Genomic DNA, 20,377 nt, shown 5'->3' with positions numbered 1-20,377 from the left:
TTGCACGCATTTACATTAAAGAATTATAAGAATAGGTGAGCTTAAGACATCCGAATCAAAATCTCCCATTTCACAGACTCAGGCAAAGACCCGAAAGCAGGCCGGGAACGGTGGCTAGTGCCAGTAATACCAGCATTTTGGGAAGCTAAGGCGGTAGGATTGATTGAGCAAAGGAGTTTGAGACCAGCCAGGGCACCATAGTGAGATCCCTGTCTTTACAATAAGTAAAAAAAAAATGGCGCCTGGAGTCCCTGGAGTCCTAGCTACTAGGGAGGCTGAAGTGGGAGGAACACCAAGACCTGAAAGCAGTTTCAAGGTTAGGCTGAGATGTGTGACAGATTTGAACTTAATCCTGTTCCCTTTAACATCCATGTCTTGTTTTAAGTCGCTAAGAAGGTAGATGGAGAGAGTCAAGTTGTGCATTCTCAATCTCCAATTACGGATTAATCAGCAGAATCTTATCTGATTATTAGTACAAATAACATTTTATTTTGTGACCTACCTAAGAGGGTTTGCTTATTCATGCATTCATTTTTTTTAATTAACTTTTTCAGTTTTTCTTCGATTGGGATGGCTTTTCCAGAAGGGCAGAAGCAGATAGCACAAAAAGTAGAATACATGCGTGGAAAAGTTGGAGAGACAAAGGCGGCGGGGATGGCTGCACTGATGCAGGGAAGAGTACTGGGAAAACGGAGAGGGCTCCTCGGGCCAGCTCTGGGCAACGATGAGCAACTCCAGCCTCGGCAGGGGCGCCGGGCCGCCAGCCCTCCCTCGCGAGTCCGTTCTCCAGAGGACGCGGGGAGCTGGGTCTGCGCGCTCTGCCGCCAGTCACCCCGCGCCCGCGCCGGGCTGCTATTGGACGCGTCGCCGCCAGGCACCCGCCAGAAACACCAGTGTGCTGGGGGGAGGAGGGGGGCGTGCTTGCGAGTCGAGGGCTTTGGCTTTTTTACGGCTCCCCCCTCCCCTCAGCACTCCATGCCGGGTCTCTAGTTCCAGCTCGCCTCGGCTCGCTCGCGCGGCGGGAGAGTTGGCGCAAACCTCGCCGCAGCCGCAGCCTCCTCGCGCGCCTCTTCTTCCCCTGCGCCCTCCGCTCCCGCTATGGGACTAACGTGGGGCTCCTAAGAGTTGCCGGCTCTCAGCTGCGCGCTCTCCAGCTAAAGTCACGGCAGGCGGACTATGGCTTAGGACGCCGGAGGGGTTAGTCTAGAGGTCGGGAAGAAGAAAAGACAGCTAACTGGGGAAAAAAAGAGAAAACGAAAGAAAGGCCAAACGATGAGTTTCCACAAGGAGGACGGAGTGAACGGTCTGTGCCAGAAGGCGCTGCACATCGTCACCGAGCTGTGCTTCGCGGGCCAGGTGGAATGGGAGAAGTGCTTGGGCATCTTCCCTCGGGACAGGGGCAGCCAGGGCGGAGGCAGCACAGGTAACCGGGAGGGCTCCGCTCGCCTCCTCGCGCTCCGCTGGGACCCCGCGCGCTCGGCTGCAAGCTCCGGGGTTCTGCGCCTCCCGCGCCGCTCCCGGGGCATATTTGGGGCGCCGCGCTTTCCTACCTCGCTCCCTCCTTCGCTCAGCTCCTGGCGACTTCGAGGGTGGGGCGTTTGGGTTTTGTTTCCTCCTGTCCACCTGCAGGGCTTCTCCCATTCTCTGGTCCGCTTCCCGCCTCCCGGCGCCGTCTCCCGCTCCCAGGCTCGCCGCGCCTCTCGGCGCTCTCCCACGCCTCCCATCTCGCTCCCGGAGTGGAGAGGTGAGTGCGGGCGGTGACTGCGCCGGGAAGGCTCGCGGCTCGGCTGCTTGTGGGGGCGGCTCACCTGTGGGACTGGGGCTGCTCTCGCTCGTTCACCAGCCTCTGGTCCCGGCCTTTTTGATGGGGGCCAGGCGGGACGGACAATCTATGCTTGGACGCAGAACTCCCTTGCAGAGGTGGCTGCCTTGGCCTCCGAGGTAACTCGCGGCTGCAACCTTTCGGGTACTTGACAATTTCTAAAGCCCTTTTAATATATATGATTTTCTAGGGTTTCATGACAAAGTTGGTAAAACAGCAGGGATTATTGATCCCATTTGTGAGGCGACACCTAAAGCTCAGAGCACATATCGAAGAAGTGGAAGAGAGGGGAAACGTTTAAAATCCCTAGCACACGCACGCTCTCATACATCCAACTCACAGACGTCCTCCCTACCCTTCAGGAAACTAGGAAGTGGGCTGGATGGAGGAGGATATCGACCGTCGGAAATCTGGAGATGGAAAAAAGTCTCAAGTGGATTTTCCTCAAGGCTTGGGGGTGGAAAGAATCGAATCCGAGTCACTGTTTGGGTCACCATTGGGGAACAGGTTGGTGTGTCCAGCCTGCTGTGCTGCTTGGGCGCACGCGAGGTGGATCTCCGAGTTGCGGGCTGCGTGGTTTCGAGAGCCGCTTGGGAGGGTCACTTGTTGCACTAGGAGTCAAAAAACACTGCTTTCGGGATTTTCGGCTGGAAGGTTGCCATTCCTTTTCTAGGTTCTTTCCCTTTGCTTTTCCTGTCATTTTGATCTCCTGGCGGAATTTTAAGCGTTGAAGGTAGTCAGGGCAACAAGAGCTGAACAGTCAGGCTCGGGGTAGAGCAGGACAACATGGAGCCCTGCGTGCTGGGAGGGAGCAAAGCTGGGCACATTTAGTGAATCTCCTCCACCACTATCCCTGCGTCAAAGCCAAGCGGGGAGCGGGAATGGGTTTAGTTTAGCTTTTACGTTCCGTCGTTCACATGAGTAGCTGCAGGATTTGGAATTCTCTGATCCACGGCAACGCGAGCCAAGGGGGCTCTGTCTGCACTTGGCAGAGCTTGAAGAGATGCCGCTGTTTGGACCCTGGAACGGAAAACTTTAAAATTTTGTCAGTGTATAAACACAACTGATAATCATTTCCATTCGTTCAGTAGGTGTTAAATTCCTAGGAGTGTATGAAACTCAGTGGAAGGCACTGGTGGGCATGTTGTATTCTGTGTCGTGTGTATCGTTGCTAAGTATGAGGTAAAGACCAGTATAGTGTGACCTCAGAGTCCTCTGTGGTGATATTAGGTAAGCTTTTCTGAAACGTCTTTAGTGACACACGTGCTAAAGGTAACACTGAGAGAAGAGGCTACGCTGGACGAAATTAGAGTATTTAAGTTTGAAGACTGTGCTTTGGTAATTGAATAGTTGATGCTGTGAATAAAACTACTGATTTTCCTCTTTCCTGCCCTTTTGTGATCACACACCAAATAGGGGTTGCCCGGGTCTCAGATTGGCTAGTAATGAGGAAAATATGTGAAAATTAGAAACCAAATCCCAACTTCTAAATCTGCCCAAAATAAACAACTATATCAGTTTCAGATAAAATACAGTATATGAATTATAGAAATGGTTCTCAGTTTTTCCTAATCACCACAAGAAGTAGTTGTAGTCTGAATTCCTTTTGAACTTTTCTCCTTGGGAATAAAAAGTGAGAAAATTAGCCTAAAACAATTGCGAGAATATTTTCCTCCCCTTAGGAGGAAAAATAGACTACATAATATATATTTCTTAGCCACTCAGCGTCACACTGTTCTTCAAAGTAGATTAAGTAGATTTTCTTATAACTTTGTGCCCTCATGCTTGTTATTATAGGTTCCTAAATAAAGCACTTCCAGTGATCCTTCTACTCATTGTTTAATGAGAAGGGCATTTTTGGTAGGAAGACATCAACAATGTTGAATGGCACAGTGCTTATTTACTTTGAAAGTTAATCAGCACTGCCCAGATGGTATTAGTTGTTCTAACATTACAGTAATAATTACAAGCTCCAAAATTGTGTATATTTTTAATTTCTTCACATAGAGATAGAGGGAGAGAAATTCAGGTAATTCCAGTTAAAGTCATTCTACATGAAGGGAGTTACAAATCACATATGTAAGTAAGATATTATCTTACTGGTTTTGTAAATGTCAGTGAAGTGCAAGCATCACCATTCTTTTTACCATATCAGCAGTAGCAGAAGCAGCAGCAGTATTGTTGCCATTGAGGATTTCACAATCACAGTATGATCGCAATATGACCAATCTCATACTTAAATGAAATTGGTGAAGACTTACACTAAAGTTGCCAACACAGGTACATTTACTCTTTTGGCGTAGTTTATCAGAGTCATTATATGTGCCAGCATTACTAATATTCTAGAAAGTTCACCATGTGCAATTGTTAGAATATCAGATATGTTGAGTCTTTTTACCACAGATTCTCTCCCTCTCCCCAAATAAATATATCACCCACTAAATTCATCTCAATGCACAATATGATTTGATATTAGAATGCTTAGGGAAAATACAAAGCAATATATTGGGCTCAAAAGTTATTTTTCAGGCATACTGTGACTGAATATATATATAATCGTTTTTAAACTGGATTTAGCTTAATGTCTGGTTACTCCTTAATTGCTGCTCGAATGCTTATCAATTTCAAGGAACCTATGTTGCTTAAAAGGCACACCTCATAAATCACAGCTAATCAAGCCCACTTAAGCTCATTCACTTGAGCTCACATCACAATTGTATAGATCTAACCTTAATTTAAAGATTTTCATAAGCATTTAATTCATTCATGTTCTAATTTTGCATGTTTATACAATTTTAATTTGGGACTAAAATTTCTAAAATAAAAATTTATACAAATTCTTTTAAATTCATACGTGTGTTCTTCCGTTTCTTAGAGGTAGGGATAATAAGTAGGTATATGGCAAATAATTTTATTAAAGTACTTACCTGATAAGAAAAGGGATAGTTAAGTAAAATTTTAAGAATTACATCATAATTTCCCTCTAAGATCAAGGCATAGTGGGTCTACGATAAAGGTTTAAAATTAGTAGAGGGACTTCATAGTAGAGGGACAAACCAAATGACTACCCAATTAATTGAGTTATCATTTTTTTAATCACCATAACAGAGTTTTACACATCCTAGTGATTGTATAAAGAATTCCAATTTACAAACATATTATCAGCAGAATATTTTCCTTGAGACTTGTAGGTCTGTAAAAGAATAATAGAGCCACAGTGAATTCAAAATGATAGGCCCATTTGAAGAAGGATATATAAGAGGGTACTTTTCCTTCCTCCACATTGTCACTCCACTGCAGAGTGGCCAGCTTCTGCTATGTCTAACCTCATTGTCACATGATCATCAATACACCTTGTGCTTGGTCTGATTTACTTCAAACGGAAATGGAGACCTATCTTCAAAACCAAAGAGGTCTCAGCAAACATTTATTCTTCTTAATTCCCAGTATGTTAGCAGTATTGGCAGGAATTTCTTTTGGCTTTAACCTTTTCTTTTTCCTTTGTGACAAATTAAAAGCTGTATTTCCTTTTTCTATGAACTATGAGTCTCTGACATCTAATTCTTATGAGTGATTTTGTATAGCAAGTTCAAATCACATTTAAAAAAACTTAGTCATTACTATAATTTTGGTTTTCTGAAAAAAAAATGGTAATTGTTTGAGATGCATCTGCATTCATTTACAAGCTTTTTTAAATACAAAATTCCGGCAGAAAACAATCATTACCATAAATGTTTAATGTAATTTCCAATGTCAATTAAAATCATTTCTATTTTGAACATATGATTATATTCTTCCCGATCTACGTTTTATTCCACTAACGATGTACACATTAAGTCAATAGCATGTCAGCTCTTTGAGGGCAGGGGCTTGTTAATTATTTTATCCTCAGTGCCTAGAAAAATCTGTGGTTCATACTAGCTACTTTATTTATTTATTTATTTGCTTATTATTTTTATTTTTTTTTTTTAAGACGGAGTTTCACTGTTGTTGCCCAGGCTGGAGTGCAATGGTGGGATCTCTGCTATCACAACCTCCGTCTCCCAGGTTCAAGCGATTCTCCTGCCTCAGCCTCCCGAGTAGCTGGGATTATAGGCATGTGCCACCACACCCAGCTAATTTTGTGTTTTTAGTAGAGACGGGGGTTTTCTCCATACTGGCCAGGCTGGTCTCGAACTCCCAACCTCAGGTGATCCACCCGTCTCGGCGTCCCAAAGTGCTGAGATTACAGGCATGAGCCACCGCACCCGGCCCAATTAATATTTTTTTAATGAATGAATGCATCTTGGGATTTATTATCAAGAAGCTTCAAATTTATTATTTGTAAAATAATGAGTCTGTCTTAATAACCTCCAAATCCCTTCTGCAATTAAATTGTATACATCTGTATTTTTGTGTCACCAGTGTCTAATATGCTACATAGACATACAGAATATTTAGTTTATGATAACAGCAGAAATTACAGCATTTGAAACATTTAAAAGCTACAATTCAGTGAGCAATATACTCATGAAAAAGCAACTGAACTTGATATAGGTATCCATTGACTTTCTTCAGAGTGTGTTCAGGTGGAGCTATAATTCCATGGCAAATTTGTAAGTGTTGCATAAAGCGCTGGGTCTACAAGTTCTAGAATCTCTGTTCAATATATTCATGTATGGCAGTAAAAGGAAAGCATTGTTAGTGTGCTAAGTAGAAAGTGACAGGGGAAAAGTAACCATCTCATTATTCAGATTGCTGTTAATCATTCCAGTTGAAAGTGGGAATCATCATTTTGCAGATGTGAAAACCAAAGCAAAGAAATTTAACTTCCCTTCAAATCACAACTAGTTAGTGTTGGAGATAGGCTAAGAAACCAGGGCTTCTTAGATTTTAACCTAGGTTTAACGAAGAGTAGGAATAGGAAGAGGAGATTCTGGGGGCATCCTTGGCGCCAAAGGGCATTGGAAAAAATGTCTGTGAAGATAAGCTCTTATTATTATTATATTATTGGCTATAATTACTGGCTAATAAAATTTCTTCGTGTGCAATTATGACCCAAATCCGAAACCTTTTTATTAGATTTTCTGTCATCCAAATATGACAAGCAGTGTTTTTCATTTTTCTTAACTTGACTATATGCACACATGTGTACTTCAGTGTATGAGTAGGTGTTTACATATTCTTGGCCAAATACAATTGATTTGTGTCAACTGTAAAATCACATAAAAGATTTTTAGTGTGTTTGAAATGCACAACTTTGAACTCATAAAATCCCAAATATGGTTCCTTTCATATGTTTATAAATAAGTCTGTAGTGAAAACAGATATTAAATTACCAGTTACATTGTTTTTGTTAATTTGTAATTAGAAAAAATAACTCATTAAAATCTTGTGTACTGTATTTTCCTACCATATTTTGGTCAAGTTAAGTAATTAACAGTGTATACTGTTAAAAATTCAGTACTATGAGGCATTGGAGACAAAATATGACAAGGAAAAAGAGCTGAGAGTCACCCACTAAAAGATCTCAGAGCATCATTAGTATGAATGTATCAAAGAAACTGAACCTTCAGATAAGGAGTGTTACTATTGTAGGTCTGTCGTCTAACTTGCACAATGCCAGTTTCCTCTGTTGGTGGAATACCTAACACTGACCAAGCTTACAAACAGAGTTCCTGACTAAAGAGATGACTTCTTTTATTATTTTATAGGGTAATTTTCTTTTTCTTCATAATGTTAAATACATCCTAAGTAGTCACTGAAGCTATAAGAGCTGACATCAACATGCCTCACGTAGACTATCAAGGGAAAAAAGTGGAAGCTCTTATGGGTTTATTACCGGAAATTAATAAAAGTCTTTAACACCTTTGTTTCTTTATGGAATTCTGCTGTAATGGCCTTGGAGCCAGAAGGGGGGAATCATCTTAAGGAGAATAGAAAGGAACTGATATTAATGACCTTTTTTTTACTTAGATGGACCTTGATGTATGTTATGATCTAGTATCTAATTTATTATTCCATTGTCGATTAGAAAACAGTCAATTTTTAAAACCTTGTAAATGTCAATTTGTCCATACCACAAAATTGTCTTAATTAAAAAGGACTATTGTTTTCTCTTCAGTATTTATTAATTTTATTCCCTTAGTGATGTTTTAGTAGTCATGAATTTATAGGACTAATGGACAAAACAATATTCACAAGCCTATCATTTCTAATCTGCTACAATATGAGCTGTTAATGTACCTGAGAAGTGGGGTTAGCATTATGCCTTTATTCAAGCAATGTTTATTGAGCACTTACTATGTGAAAGCCACTGTGCCAAGCATTAAATGTACTAGTGCCATCAATTAAATGTATGTGATGCTATGTGTGATGTTCAAGTTAATGTAAATATATGAGTAATATACAGTCACAAATTATAATTTACTCAATTATGAGCATATGTAAAGCTTTTTAATAAATTTAGATATTTGAATACCATATTTGGTACCATGTTTTATCAAATCAGAGATGCCTTTATTATAAGATGCACCATTATTTTATGTGGCACCAAGAAAGGAAAGAGAATGTTGCCAAATAAACTATGGCACAATGCTTTTTAATCACGTGCGACTTTTATTTTATATGTATAGAAATAACCTCTTTTAAAACTTAATTAGACTTTTAAAGAAGTCTTATATCACTCTGGCACAAATATAGAAGGAAAACATAAAATAAATACATAGGTTAAAAGTGATTTTAAAACTAAAATTCTGAGTCTGATTCTTCTGAACGGCTTCTTGATTCAGAATTAATGATGCCCTTGCCTTTCCATACATTTCATATTCTATGCCATAAAAAGTGTTAATGATACATTTTTTTTCTTAAAAGAATTCATAAAAGATATACAGGCCAATGGTACTGTGCTCTAAAGCTAACTGTGCAAATATGTGGGATGTTATCAGTATTTCTAAATACATCTGACTCACCACCTTCACCACACATTTCCAAAAAATTGACTTGTAAGGTTAAAGGATATGCTTCAGTATTTTCTCCAATATTCTCTTACGAGCCACTTGGACTTCTATAAATTTTGATGCTGATGTTTTTGCTTTAGCACATACACAAATAACGAAAATTATGACACAATTATTGCCTGGCTATTAGCTATTGTGACAAGCCATCAATACTAAGATAACATCCTGATTTCAAAAATGCAAAATGTATTAAAGTATTTATTTGATAATGGATTAAATATAGTATTAATATAATTTTTACCATTTATTGAGATTCAAGAGAAAAGCAAAGATCAATACATTTAAAATGGGCATTATAAGAGGCAACATGCAAGGATTGTTGGTGATTGATTATATTATGTATTAGATTTATCGATGAGAAAGCGACTACTAGTTGCTTCCCAATATTCATCTCCTGCTTCTACTTCACAACAATAGGATCTCTTATTTTTTTTAAGAATATGGCAGCATAAAACATTTTAAAAGAACATTTTTCCATCTCCTTCCAGTTTGGTATAGCCTCATGACTAAGTCCTGACCCTTGGGAAGTTAGCAGTGATGTGCACAACTTCAAATTTGTACTTTTAAAATGAAATGACATACCTTCACCTTCCCTTTTTCCATCTTCTTCTTCCATCTAGCTGCCTGAAATATTGACATAGCCTTCCCTTTTTCTATCTTCTTCCATCCAGCTGAAATATGGACATAGTACCTTGCCATTTTGGACGTTAAAGAGAAGCAAAGACCTTTTAATAGCAGAGCAAAAATGTAAAACAAACCAGAATTCCAGGCACCTTGGAGGTGATAAATCTGCTGTGGCCTGTTTATGCTGGGACAGTCTCGTTTCACATGAAAGAGAAATAAACCATCTTGTTTCAGTCACTATTAATTTGGTCCCTTGTTACAGAAATCAGAAGCATGCCCTAATTATTATAATGGTCATATCAGATGTATAGTATAAATAAATTAACTTCAGAGATAATCCCAAAATTTCATCTTTGACTAAGAGTTGCCGATTTGAGTTTTATTGCCCCTCTTTCTCTGTGAAATGGTGCCATAAGCAAACATGTAGTGTGGTCAGGCAAAAACACGGAGCAGGAAAAACAAAAGGCTTGGAATATCGATGAACTAAATTATATTAATTTCTGATTAATGATTGGAAATCACATTTTTGTACATTTTGAAAAGTTAAAAATGAACTAGAATTTCAAACTTTTTAAAAAGATACATAGAGACACAGAGAAGAGTATCAATTCAAGCAGTGGTAATTGGATTTGAGAACAGGACACTTGGCCTGTGCTTTTCTGCATGATCATAGTTAGCTGCGTGGGTAGTAGGTAATTGGACCCAGCAGTATTTTTAAGTCTCAGTGGACAAGATCATGCAAATGTTATGGCCTGGTTATACAGACTTTAGCAAAGTTGTGCTATACTAAAAGTTTCTGAGGAAGTCGCATTTTAGAAGTTCCCTGTATTTTCTGATGACAGTGATCTTTTTCTCAGTTTTTCCTAACTGTGTCACTTTATTTTGGGATATTAAGACATGATAAAAGAGTAAAATGTTTCTAACTAAAATTAGTTAGAGATATATAGTCAGACAGACCGACAGACATATGGACAGACAGTGGCAGAATAATGTTTATGCATATGTATGTAACCAAACCAGAGTCTGAGCAATTTTAAACCTAATTATCTCAGAGCCTAATCTAATTTCTGTATATTTCATTAACTCTTAATCTTTCCAGATATAATAGGATGAATGTTATGTAATGGATTCTTTTGAATTATCTGGAGACATGAAAATTAGAGCTAGAGAGCCTAGTCACCAAGTTTGCCCATTGGAATGGGTAACTTGAAAGTCCATGTAGAAAAGCCAGGACATTCATATTCATCTCCCTGGCCTCCTGGTGATTGGCCACCTTCCTCCAGTGATCTTCTCTAGTCTACCTTACCTCTTTTATTTTATGATCATACTCAAACCCTTGTCATTATGGTGAACGATACTACCATAGCATTGTAAATCCAAATATTTCAATCCCCAACCAAAATCTCCTATGAGTTCATCTTTCTCATTTAGAAACTCCAGTCTATTAACTTTCCTATTTATCTCTGAATTTTCTTTCAATAAATATGGCATCCTACTTATGATGCATCATTTTATCTGTCCAATATACTCTCTCCTTTGTGGTCTATCACACTCTTCTGGAAAAACAAACAAACCAAAAACCTCATCCATGGATGAATTTATTTGTCTCTCTGCCCCTACACCAAAGCTGCTGAATGTTTAGAAGATTTTAAAACCAGGCAGACTAGCATCACTTTATTAGTCTCTAATTTCGAAAGAAATGTATATTCTGACCAGGCATCTGATGTTTTCCTATTCAATTTTCTCCTATTCTCTATAGTTCCTATTTCAAATTGTTGTCACGCTCTTCAGATATCCCAAACTATTCCCAAATATTCCAACATAATTGGCAGTTAACCCTAACTCCTCCTTTGGAGAGAAAAATACTAGTTATAAACAAGAATTCACTTGACTTCCTGCCTCCAGACCTATAACCTTCCTGGCATCCAGAACAATTCTCTTTCTTACAAAGAAAGAAGCAATCCAATTCTTTGATCTTTGCTTCAGATCTCATCCATTGTCACCTTTTATGGGACTTAACTCTTAATTATTCTGCTTAATTGCCTATCCTTTCTTGTCCACTGATTCCTTCTCATTATTCTGAAGCATGCTGAGGTATTGCACATTGGAATAAAAACACCTTCATCAACTCTATGTGTTGCTGTAGTTATTGCTCCCTCTCTCTCCTCCTTTCCTAGGTATAATTTCTTGAAGGAATTATCTACTCTCACAGAGTCCACTTCCACACTGCCAGTCACTTCCTTTTTTTTTTTTTTTTTTTTTTTTTTTTTTTTTTTTTTTTTGAGACGGAGTTTGCTCTGTGGCCCAGGCTGGAGAGCAGCGGCGCAATCTCGGCTCACTGCAAGCTCCGCCCTCTGGGTTCTCCTGCCTCAGCCTCCCGAGTAGCCTCAGCCTCCCGAATAGGTGGGACTACAGGCACCTGCCACCATGCCCGGCTAATTTTTTGTGGTTTTGGTAGAATCGGGATTTCAGCGCGGTAACCAGGATGGTCTCGATCTCCTGACCTCGTGATCCGCCCGTCTCGGCCTCCCAAAGTGCTGGGATTACAGGCGGGAGCCACCACGCCCGGCCGCCAATCATTTCTTAATCCAGAGTAATCTGGTTAACACAACGTCTGCTTCACTGGTCTCATAGAATTCACTAAAGATATACTTGTTAAAGTTAATGGTCACTTCTCAACTCTTGTTTTAATTGAACTTATTTTAATGATCTACACTATCATTTCTTAAAATATTCTCCTAGCTTCTGTGAAAACCGACTGACCTGATTTTTTTCCATATCTTTCTTTCTCCTTTCCCCCATTCTTCTGTACAGGTTTCTTATTCCTTAAAACTCTCTTTCTTTAAATATTGGTGTACTCAGAATTCTGTTAAAGAGCATTTATCTTCTATGGATTCAGATCCCACTACTTAAGGAAGTTAAATTAGTTGCAATTTATTTAACTTGCATTTATGCATGACCAATAGCCTACTCAAAATTTCTACTTGCATGACTGTAAGTACTTCAAACTCAATACAACCAAAATTGAAGTCATTGTGTTCCTTACTTCATCATCCCAGTGAGTCACATTCTTGTCCTTTTTAATCTTCACACTCCTTCACTAGGGCTTTGATTTTCTCTGGAATCTTTTCTTTCCCATTTCAGCAACCCTGGTTCAGAACCACTACAGTCTCTCACAAGGATAGCTGTTGTAATCTATTAACTAGTATTTCCTCTTCCAGTCTTGTCTTCACTTCTGTCTTCTTCTTAGCCAAAATGTTAGTTCTGAAATGCAAATTTTCATTTCAACACCTTGATTTAAAATGTTTCTGGGACCACTCATTTTTCTTTGAATTAAATGTGTACTCCATGTCATAGTTAAATGAATCACAAATATGAAAATGTCTTTAAAAATTTTTGTTGACTTCATAAATTTTCCTAGATCCTCACTCAATCTTTTGATAGGTTCTTTTTATTTTGTTAAACAAGGCTTGTTATTGGGGGAAAAATATGTCACGAAGAATGCATTAAGCACTTGATTTCATTTTTAATACTATTAATGATTAGTCATAATTGCTATGGCAAGCAATGCAAAACATAAATAAAAGACAATAAGCTTGCTTACATAATTTTAGTTTTACTTTTCAGGATAAAATTCTACTTAATCTAACTTCTTGCACTGTTTTCTATTAAGCGGAATTCCCTTTCCCCCATGCCTTATGTCTCTGGATGCAAGGAGCTACAAGATTGTAATTATGATGGAATCTTGACCAACCCCCATCCTTAAGAAATGATATATCAATTTCCCCTTCTTTGAGGAAAAAGCTTGACATCTTCAAGAAATGAAAATTTTCTGCTTCTCTATATTGCAAAATGTACAGGGTCAAGTCCCCGTGGAGAATGCCTGCACTAGTCCTGTGGACCCATTTCCTGGTTCATAGATGACACCTTCTTGCTATGGCCTCGCATGGTGGAAGGGCAAAAGAGCTCCCTTAGCCTACTTTATAAGGACACTAATCCTACTCATGAAGACTTCCCTCGCTACCTAATGTCCTCCCTAGAGGTCCCACCTACTAATACTATGGCCTTGGGGATTAGGATGTCAGCATATGAATTTTGGGGATGATACAAAAATTCAGACCAGAGCACAATTCATTGATTAATTTAGGACTCAAGAAATTAAGAGAAATTAGGAACAAAAATAATACAAAATTATCAGAAAGAATCAATGGAGTTTGCAAAATCTTGGACCCATCATAGTATACTTGGAAATATGCATACATCATAATTTTCCTGTATATAATTAGAATTTTTACTGGGGTGGAACTTTTCAATTATCTCCTTTGAGAATTTCCAGGAATGATTATTAACTTTTTCTTCCTACAAAGATAAATTAAAATTGAGTTTTTGAAACTCTAAATCAGGAAATAATAACAATTATGATGTAAAATTTTCTTTTCATTTCTGCTTTTTAATGTACAATATTAATTAATCATTTTTACATTATAATTTTTCCAGATATTTCGGTCAGCCTGTTAGCAGTCGTTGTCAGCTTTTGTGGACTGGCCTTGTTGGTTGTCTCACTTTTTGTCTTCTGGAAGCTGTGTTGGCCATGCTGGAAAAGCAAACCTGTGACTTCCAACGTCACTACCCTTCCACAGAGCATTTCAAGTGCTCCTACTGAAGTTTTTGAGACTGAAGAGAAAAAAGAAATTAAGGAAAATGAAAAGCCAGCCGTAAGAGCTATTGAGCCTGCAATAAAAATCAGCCACACTTCCCCTGACATCCCAGCAGAAGTCCAAACTGCTTTAAAAGAACATTTAATTAAACATGCACGTGTGCAAAGACAAATTACTGAACCTACGTCATCATCTCGGTAAGGAAAGATTAAATATATAAAACTGGTGTGTGTGTGTGTGTGTGGGTGTGTGTGTGTGTATGAAATTTCATAAGAGAGAAAAACTTTAGTTGGAAGAAAAGAGAAACAGGAGAAATGGGAAAGACATAGGAAATAGATACATAAAGAGAGAAAGGGTAGGACAAAGTACATACGGGCAGAGAGAGAGAAACTAAGGACAAAGAAGCCAAATAGGGAGCAGGACCATGAGAGGGGCTTAGCAGACTGTGAGGTTTCAGTAAAATCGTGTAACTACAGATTATTGTTAAACTTTCTGCTTTGAAATATCATCAGTTGATAGCTGCTACTTGTGGTCTTTCAACTTAATTTAATTCAACCAATAAATATTAAGAAATCCATTTGAAATGCATATCATGGAGGCTCTATACAATCAGGAATCATCTAGAATTTCACAGTCACAACTAACAGATTCATATTTAGTCTGCAACTATTTAACACATATACCAAAAACATGAAACTTCATTGTGTGTTTGAGCTCATGTAGACCAGATTCTTAACTGGGCAAAGTATAAGTTCCACAAGAAGCCAAATATCATGGGCATATGGAGGAGTGTACATAAAAGGGAGGAAGAAGAGGACTTCCTTAAGGAAATACATTTTAACTCAGCCTGGGAAAAATCAACAAAACTTTGTTGGAATTAATTCACCACAGTATATTCACATTATATGTATTAACTGTACAGGAAAAAATGATTCTTGTAAAGAGGCGTTTTTTTCTGCTAAGTATAGGCATCAATTCTTAAAACAAATTGCATGAGAGCAGTTTTTCTCGGGTTCCCAAAACTAGCAACTAGTTTTATTCCAGGGTGGGGTAAAATCAATGATCTCTTATTGAGAGGAAACTGCTATTTCCTGCAAACTGATTGACTTCCTAATCTTACCTTTTTATCTCTCTAAACTGAAGGTGCATCCATGTTTTCCAACATGGTAATACTTTGTGGGCTTCGAAATCTATCAAATTGAAAAACTGGGACATATTGGCTACTAGAATTGAAAGGCTGTTCAATATGTATTATGTGTAAATAAGAGAATTGTATCTACAAATAAATCCACTTCTTACTCAAATGTATTCTAGAGGGATAAGAATAATTGTTCCCTTTGAGATAAGGAACTTTGGGATAAGGAGGATGGATGGAGGTGTCCTTTTCATGTTACACTTTTCTGTGCTACTTAAATTTTATAACTAAGGAATGCCTCATATTTTGTTTTTATTTTGACAAGTGTTCCTGAGCAATGATATTTAGGCTCATTTTCAATTTTCTTATTTATGATTTTTGTGTAATGTAACCCAATAAATATCCATGTTAACTTTTATTATATATTTATTGAACTATATATATATTTATTGAATTATATATATATTTATTGAACTATAAAATAATTGTCCAATAAACCACTTTTTTTTACATGTTTTACAAATAGGGGAAAAATGTCTTTGGGAGGAACTTCCTTTTTTCGAAGACATTGATCTCACTATACTTATAGGGGAAAACCGCTGTAAAATTACCTGATGTATTTACTTGATTATCACTACCGTCCCTGAAAACTTTGGCCAAATATGATATTTTATAGCCACGAAGACTTAAGACACTCAGAAATTTCAGGGTAAAAATCTTCAATTAATCTGCAAAACATTTTAGAAATACCAACCCCTGTGAATATATATTAGCTTAGCATTCAGAATTATTCAACTCTTTAGCTGATATGTACAGATTATATAAAGATACTCAATGAAGACAAATTCAGGTAATCAATGTTTTTTTGGAACCTCAGAAAAACAAAATACTGTCTCCAAAATATTTTCTGTTGAGTATAAAGAGACCACTTGTCTGATTATCCCTAGCTAGAGGAGAATGAAAACACGTGAGCGAAGGCTTCATTTTGCTAGCTATGGATTTCTCAGTAATTATGTGAAATTGAACAACTCAGAAAAACATAAAAATTTCAACCTTAAAATCATAAAAATTAGATTGTATATATCTGATATTTTCTAAGAGGAAAAACTGCAACACGCATTCAGAGTTTTGCTAGAAATGTGGTATCATTTCACCTGCCTCTGACTTTCATTGTTCATATGGGTGATTGGGGAAAGAAGAAGAAGAAAAGAATTTTGAGCACTTGAAATTTTGTCACTATGCCAAGGCACCCTTCCTGATAATCCTTCCCCAACCTGCATGAAGAAAGTATTATTAATTATCCCCATTACATGTGAGTTAAATGAAACCCAGAGAGATTTAAAAAGTTGCCTGAAGTCATGCAGCTGGGAAGAGTAAAAATTCAAATTTATCCAGATGGAAGAACACAAATTAAGCTTAAATGCCACGGGGATGTAGTTTTCCTGCAATTAAATATGTTGGTTACAAAGTATGCTTAGGACAGGTAGTTGGGAGGTTGGAGAAAAGCATCTTCCTGTTTATCCTACTCAATTAAAAATCTGGAATTTTATATGATTATCATGAATGACTAGAGTCATGATTTGAATCTGTTTAGCCTTGGGATGAATTCCTTGCAGAAAACATGATTATTTCTAGTTCTCAAAACCCTCATCTACATTAATTACTTAATCATACTAGAAATTACCTTTATAGAGAGAGGAAGAGGAAATTGCTGAGTTCATTATGTAGTCCACATGAACACAGAGATCGAGGGTACATTATGAGTCAAATTATTCTGCTCATATGCCAACTTTTCACTGAGATGTAGCAAAATCAAACCTACATGCACAGGCACGCACACACACACACACACACAGAGAGAGAGAGACACACACACAGATGCACACACACACACACTGAATTTAACTTTAATACTTTGTTTCCTCACCTTATTAGTATGTCACAGCTCCAGTCTATTGGGACTCCTTTTAATTTGGCTCAGACATCATAGTCTTTCAAGTTTTACTTGTCTCTGTATTTAAATAGCATCCTGATGGGCGTAGAAGTTAGCAGCATCGCTAGAAACACACATTTCTCAAATTCTCGTCTCCCTTTTCAAATACCTGGACATTTTGTCCTATCAGCCTGGCAGGCAACCAAACAACCCAGCCAGCATTTATGTATTTCTTCATTACTAATATTCTTTAAGCGTCATCTTGATTGATTGTTTATGCATCCAATAACCTTATGCAACATATATTTAATCCTGGGTATAGTCAATGTATCCTACTCCTTCCACTCTGAAAACTCTAAGCATCTGTGACCACTTCTGTAAATTTATAATATAATGTGGAGACAATACATGCAATACCAATATAAGGAATTACAAATGCCAGCTATGTGATGGAGAATGTGGAATTCAGGACATTGAAACATTATTTCCAGCTAAGGCATGGAGAAGAGCCATTAAGCTGAGTCGAAGGAAACTGGAAATTCATGTAAGTGGCAATTGGGAGAGGATGTGCATCCTAGATAGAAACATATTATGTGAAAAATCATAGAGTAGGAAGTTTTGCTAAGAAAACAGCAGGTAAGGTACTTTGATCAAAAAATAGAGTAAAGTGAAGGAATAATGGACGATAAAATCAGCTGAAACTGAAATATAGTGAAACCTTGAAATCATGGCCAACATGTTCAGAGTCTCTCTTGTCAAAAGGTATTTGTAGCAGAGGAGTTCTATGGATAAGTGTTATGTTTTAGGATAATTCACCTGGCAACATTTTATAACACAGACTATAGGAGAAGATATCTACTTTGTAATTACTTTTTATTATGTTCAAGCATAATAAAAATCAGGAAATAGAAAACAACAACAAAAAAGAAACGTTAAGAAAATTTGTAAAGGAAAATCTAAGATCCCTTGTAAAAAAACATTAAGTGGCAATTCAGTAATTCCATGTCTAGTCCAAATCTTTTAAAAGTCATTCAAGGCTGTTATACTATAATTATACCAAGCTACCATTAGCATTTTGGTTCTATATACCCCCACATATAGAGTTGTATGCTGCTTTCTTAGGCAGAAAATCTGCCGTATTCACTTCTATATTGCTTTTTGATGCCTTAACAAAACACTGTAGGAGCTCAAAGTGAACTTACTGAATTAAAAGAATCAATAAATGAATTCAATGACCTCATCTTGTTTATCCCATTGATCTTCCATGGTTGCTCACTAGAAGGGTGCTTGGTCTTTTTACCATCCTCCTAAAGACCTGACTCTCTTTGCCTGTGTGCTTTTGTTCATGCTGCTTTCCTTGTGTGGAGTAACAACCTCGTTTTTATGTACTATAAGATCTTTATGGAAAATGCATCTGAGAGTCCAACTTTATCTGCCCAATTATTAACTATTATCCTTTATTATTTAAAGCTGTTATTGCTGTATTAAATAACAAATTGCTATATTAAAACAGCAATGCTATTAAAACTGTAATTGCTAATTACAACCTAGCAATTATTTTGTATCTTAATATTGAGCTCCAGCTGTTTCCAAACGAGATGCTAAATTTTCAGAGAACAAGGGTGTATAACCTACTTTTATGCCCTCCTAATTTCCACCAATGTATAGGTATATAATGTCAATTGAATGCTTTTGATTGATTGATCATCTTCCACTTATTTTGCCTTTTTAAATACATCGTCTTTAAAAGCCACACCAGCTGATGAGTGGTGAGATACACTGTGTTCATATTAGAAAGAGGTTAATGATCGTATTCACACAGGGATGAGTATGAGAATCAATTTTATGTGCATTTATTAATGATGTAAAGACAAGGTGAATAGTAACTGGCAAAATAATGTATTGAGGATGAGGAATTATGTAGATTTATGACCTTTAGGACTCTAAGTACCTATTGAAAATAATTAGGAACTGTAATAGCAGAAACAATTGAACATGAAACAAAAGCAGGAAAATGTACATGGGAAGAAATCACTGACTTATATGTGCTGATGAATTTACAATATTTGCAATTAGCTATGGTTGATTAGAAGAGTAATGCTTAAAATCATCATGCATAGTATCCAAAAGAATGCTTAATGTACATTATTATAAGAAAAATGAAAAATTATTTAAAAATACATAAAATGAGATTCCATAGTTAACTTTACTGTAAGAATGTTTTTTAAAAATTGAATTTCTCTGAAAAGATAGCTAAGATTGAAATTATCTATGCTAAAACACTGTAAGGAATGAAAAATGAGATATTACAAAAAGGAGGAGCTTAAAAGATGTATGGCTAGTTAGGGTATCAAGTAGCAACACTTGCCCAGAACAATGGAAAGACTTGAGATCTGTCTCCCTGAAATAGAAGTTCATAAAACATGCTTTGCAGGAACTTGAGGTGGTTAAATAATCCCCTTCATGAAAGAAATGTATTAGGTGTACACCCTTGTTTCTTTTCTGAAAAGAGATGACTCTTTGAACTAAAGCCAGAGTCACAACCTTAACAAAATGATTGAAATTTGAAGTTTGTTTTCTGGCACTTATAAATATTGTCTTATACACAAACACTGATTCGGTTCTTTTTTGCTGCTGTTGTTGTTTTGATACAGGGTCTCACTTTGTTGCCCAGGAGTGCAGTGGCATGATCATAGCTTTCTGCAGCCTTGAGCTCCTAGTTCAAGTGATCCTCCTGCCTCAGCCTCCCAAGTTGCCAGGACTACGGGCACGCACCACCAGGCCTGGCTAATTTTTAAAAATTTTTTTGTAGAGATGAGGTCTCAAAATGTTACCTAGGCTGGTCTTGAATTCCTGGCATCAAGTAATCTTCCCACCTCAGCTTCTTAGTCTCTTCTATATAATATGAATAATGCTTGGGAAGTTTGGTTTTATTAGTCACAGGAATCGTATGGTGAATTATTTTCATACAAACTCCAACATACATTTTCTTAGTTCCTAGCAAATGTTTATGATGAAATACATTAAAAGATGAATAATACTTAGTCTCTGCTATGATAAAGACCACAATTTAGAAGAAAGTCTTGGAGAGTGGAAGACAAATCTGAAAACAGGTAATTTCAATACACTATGTGCAGTAAGGTCAAGGAGATGTGGAGGCACAGACGAAGGGTCATCAAGACTGTTACATGAACCCGGTTATAGAGC

At 37.6% G+C, this 20,377-nt stretch overlaps 1 protein-coding gene across 1 annotated transcript in view; it reads left to right on the top strand.

The window, feature by feature from the left end:
• The first annotated feature begins 968 nt into the window (after positions 1-968).
• The window catches only part of SYT10 (synaptotagmin 10), a 66,653-nt gene continuing 47,244 nt past the window's right edge, over positions 969-20,377 (top strand). Inside the window, exons 1-2 of the mRNA XM_003906194.4 lie at positions 969-1,423; positions 13,942-14,299. Of these exons, the coding sequence (XP_003906243.1) occupies positions 1,273-1,423; positions 13,942-14,299 (509 nt within the window). The 5' untranslated portion in view covers positions 969-1,272. The remainder of the gene's footprint in view (positions 1,424-13,941; positions 14,300-20,377) is intronic.

Source organism: Papio anubis, chromosome 9 (genome assembly GCF_008728515.1).
Source record: "Papio anubis isolate 15944 chromosome 9, Panubis1.0, whole genome shotgun sequence".
Classification (NCBI taxonomy): Eukaryota; Metazoa; Chordata; class Mammalia; order Primates; family Cercopithecidae; genus Papio; species Papio anubis.
Note: the sequence above shows the minus strand (reverse complement) of the source record. Positions and strands in the feature narration are given on the sequence as shown.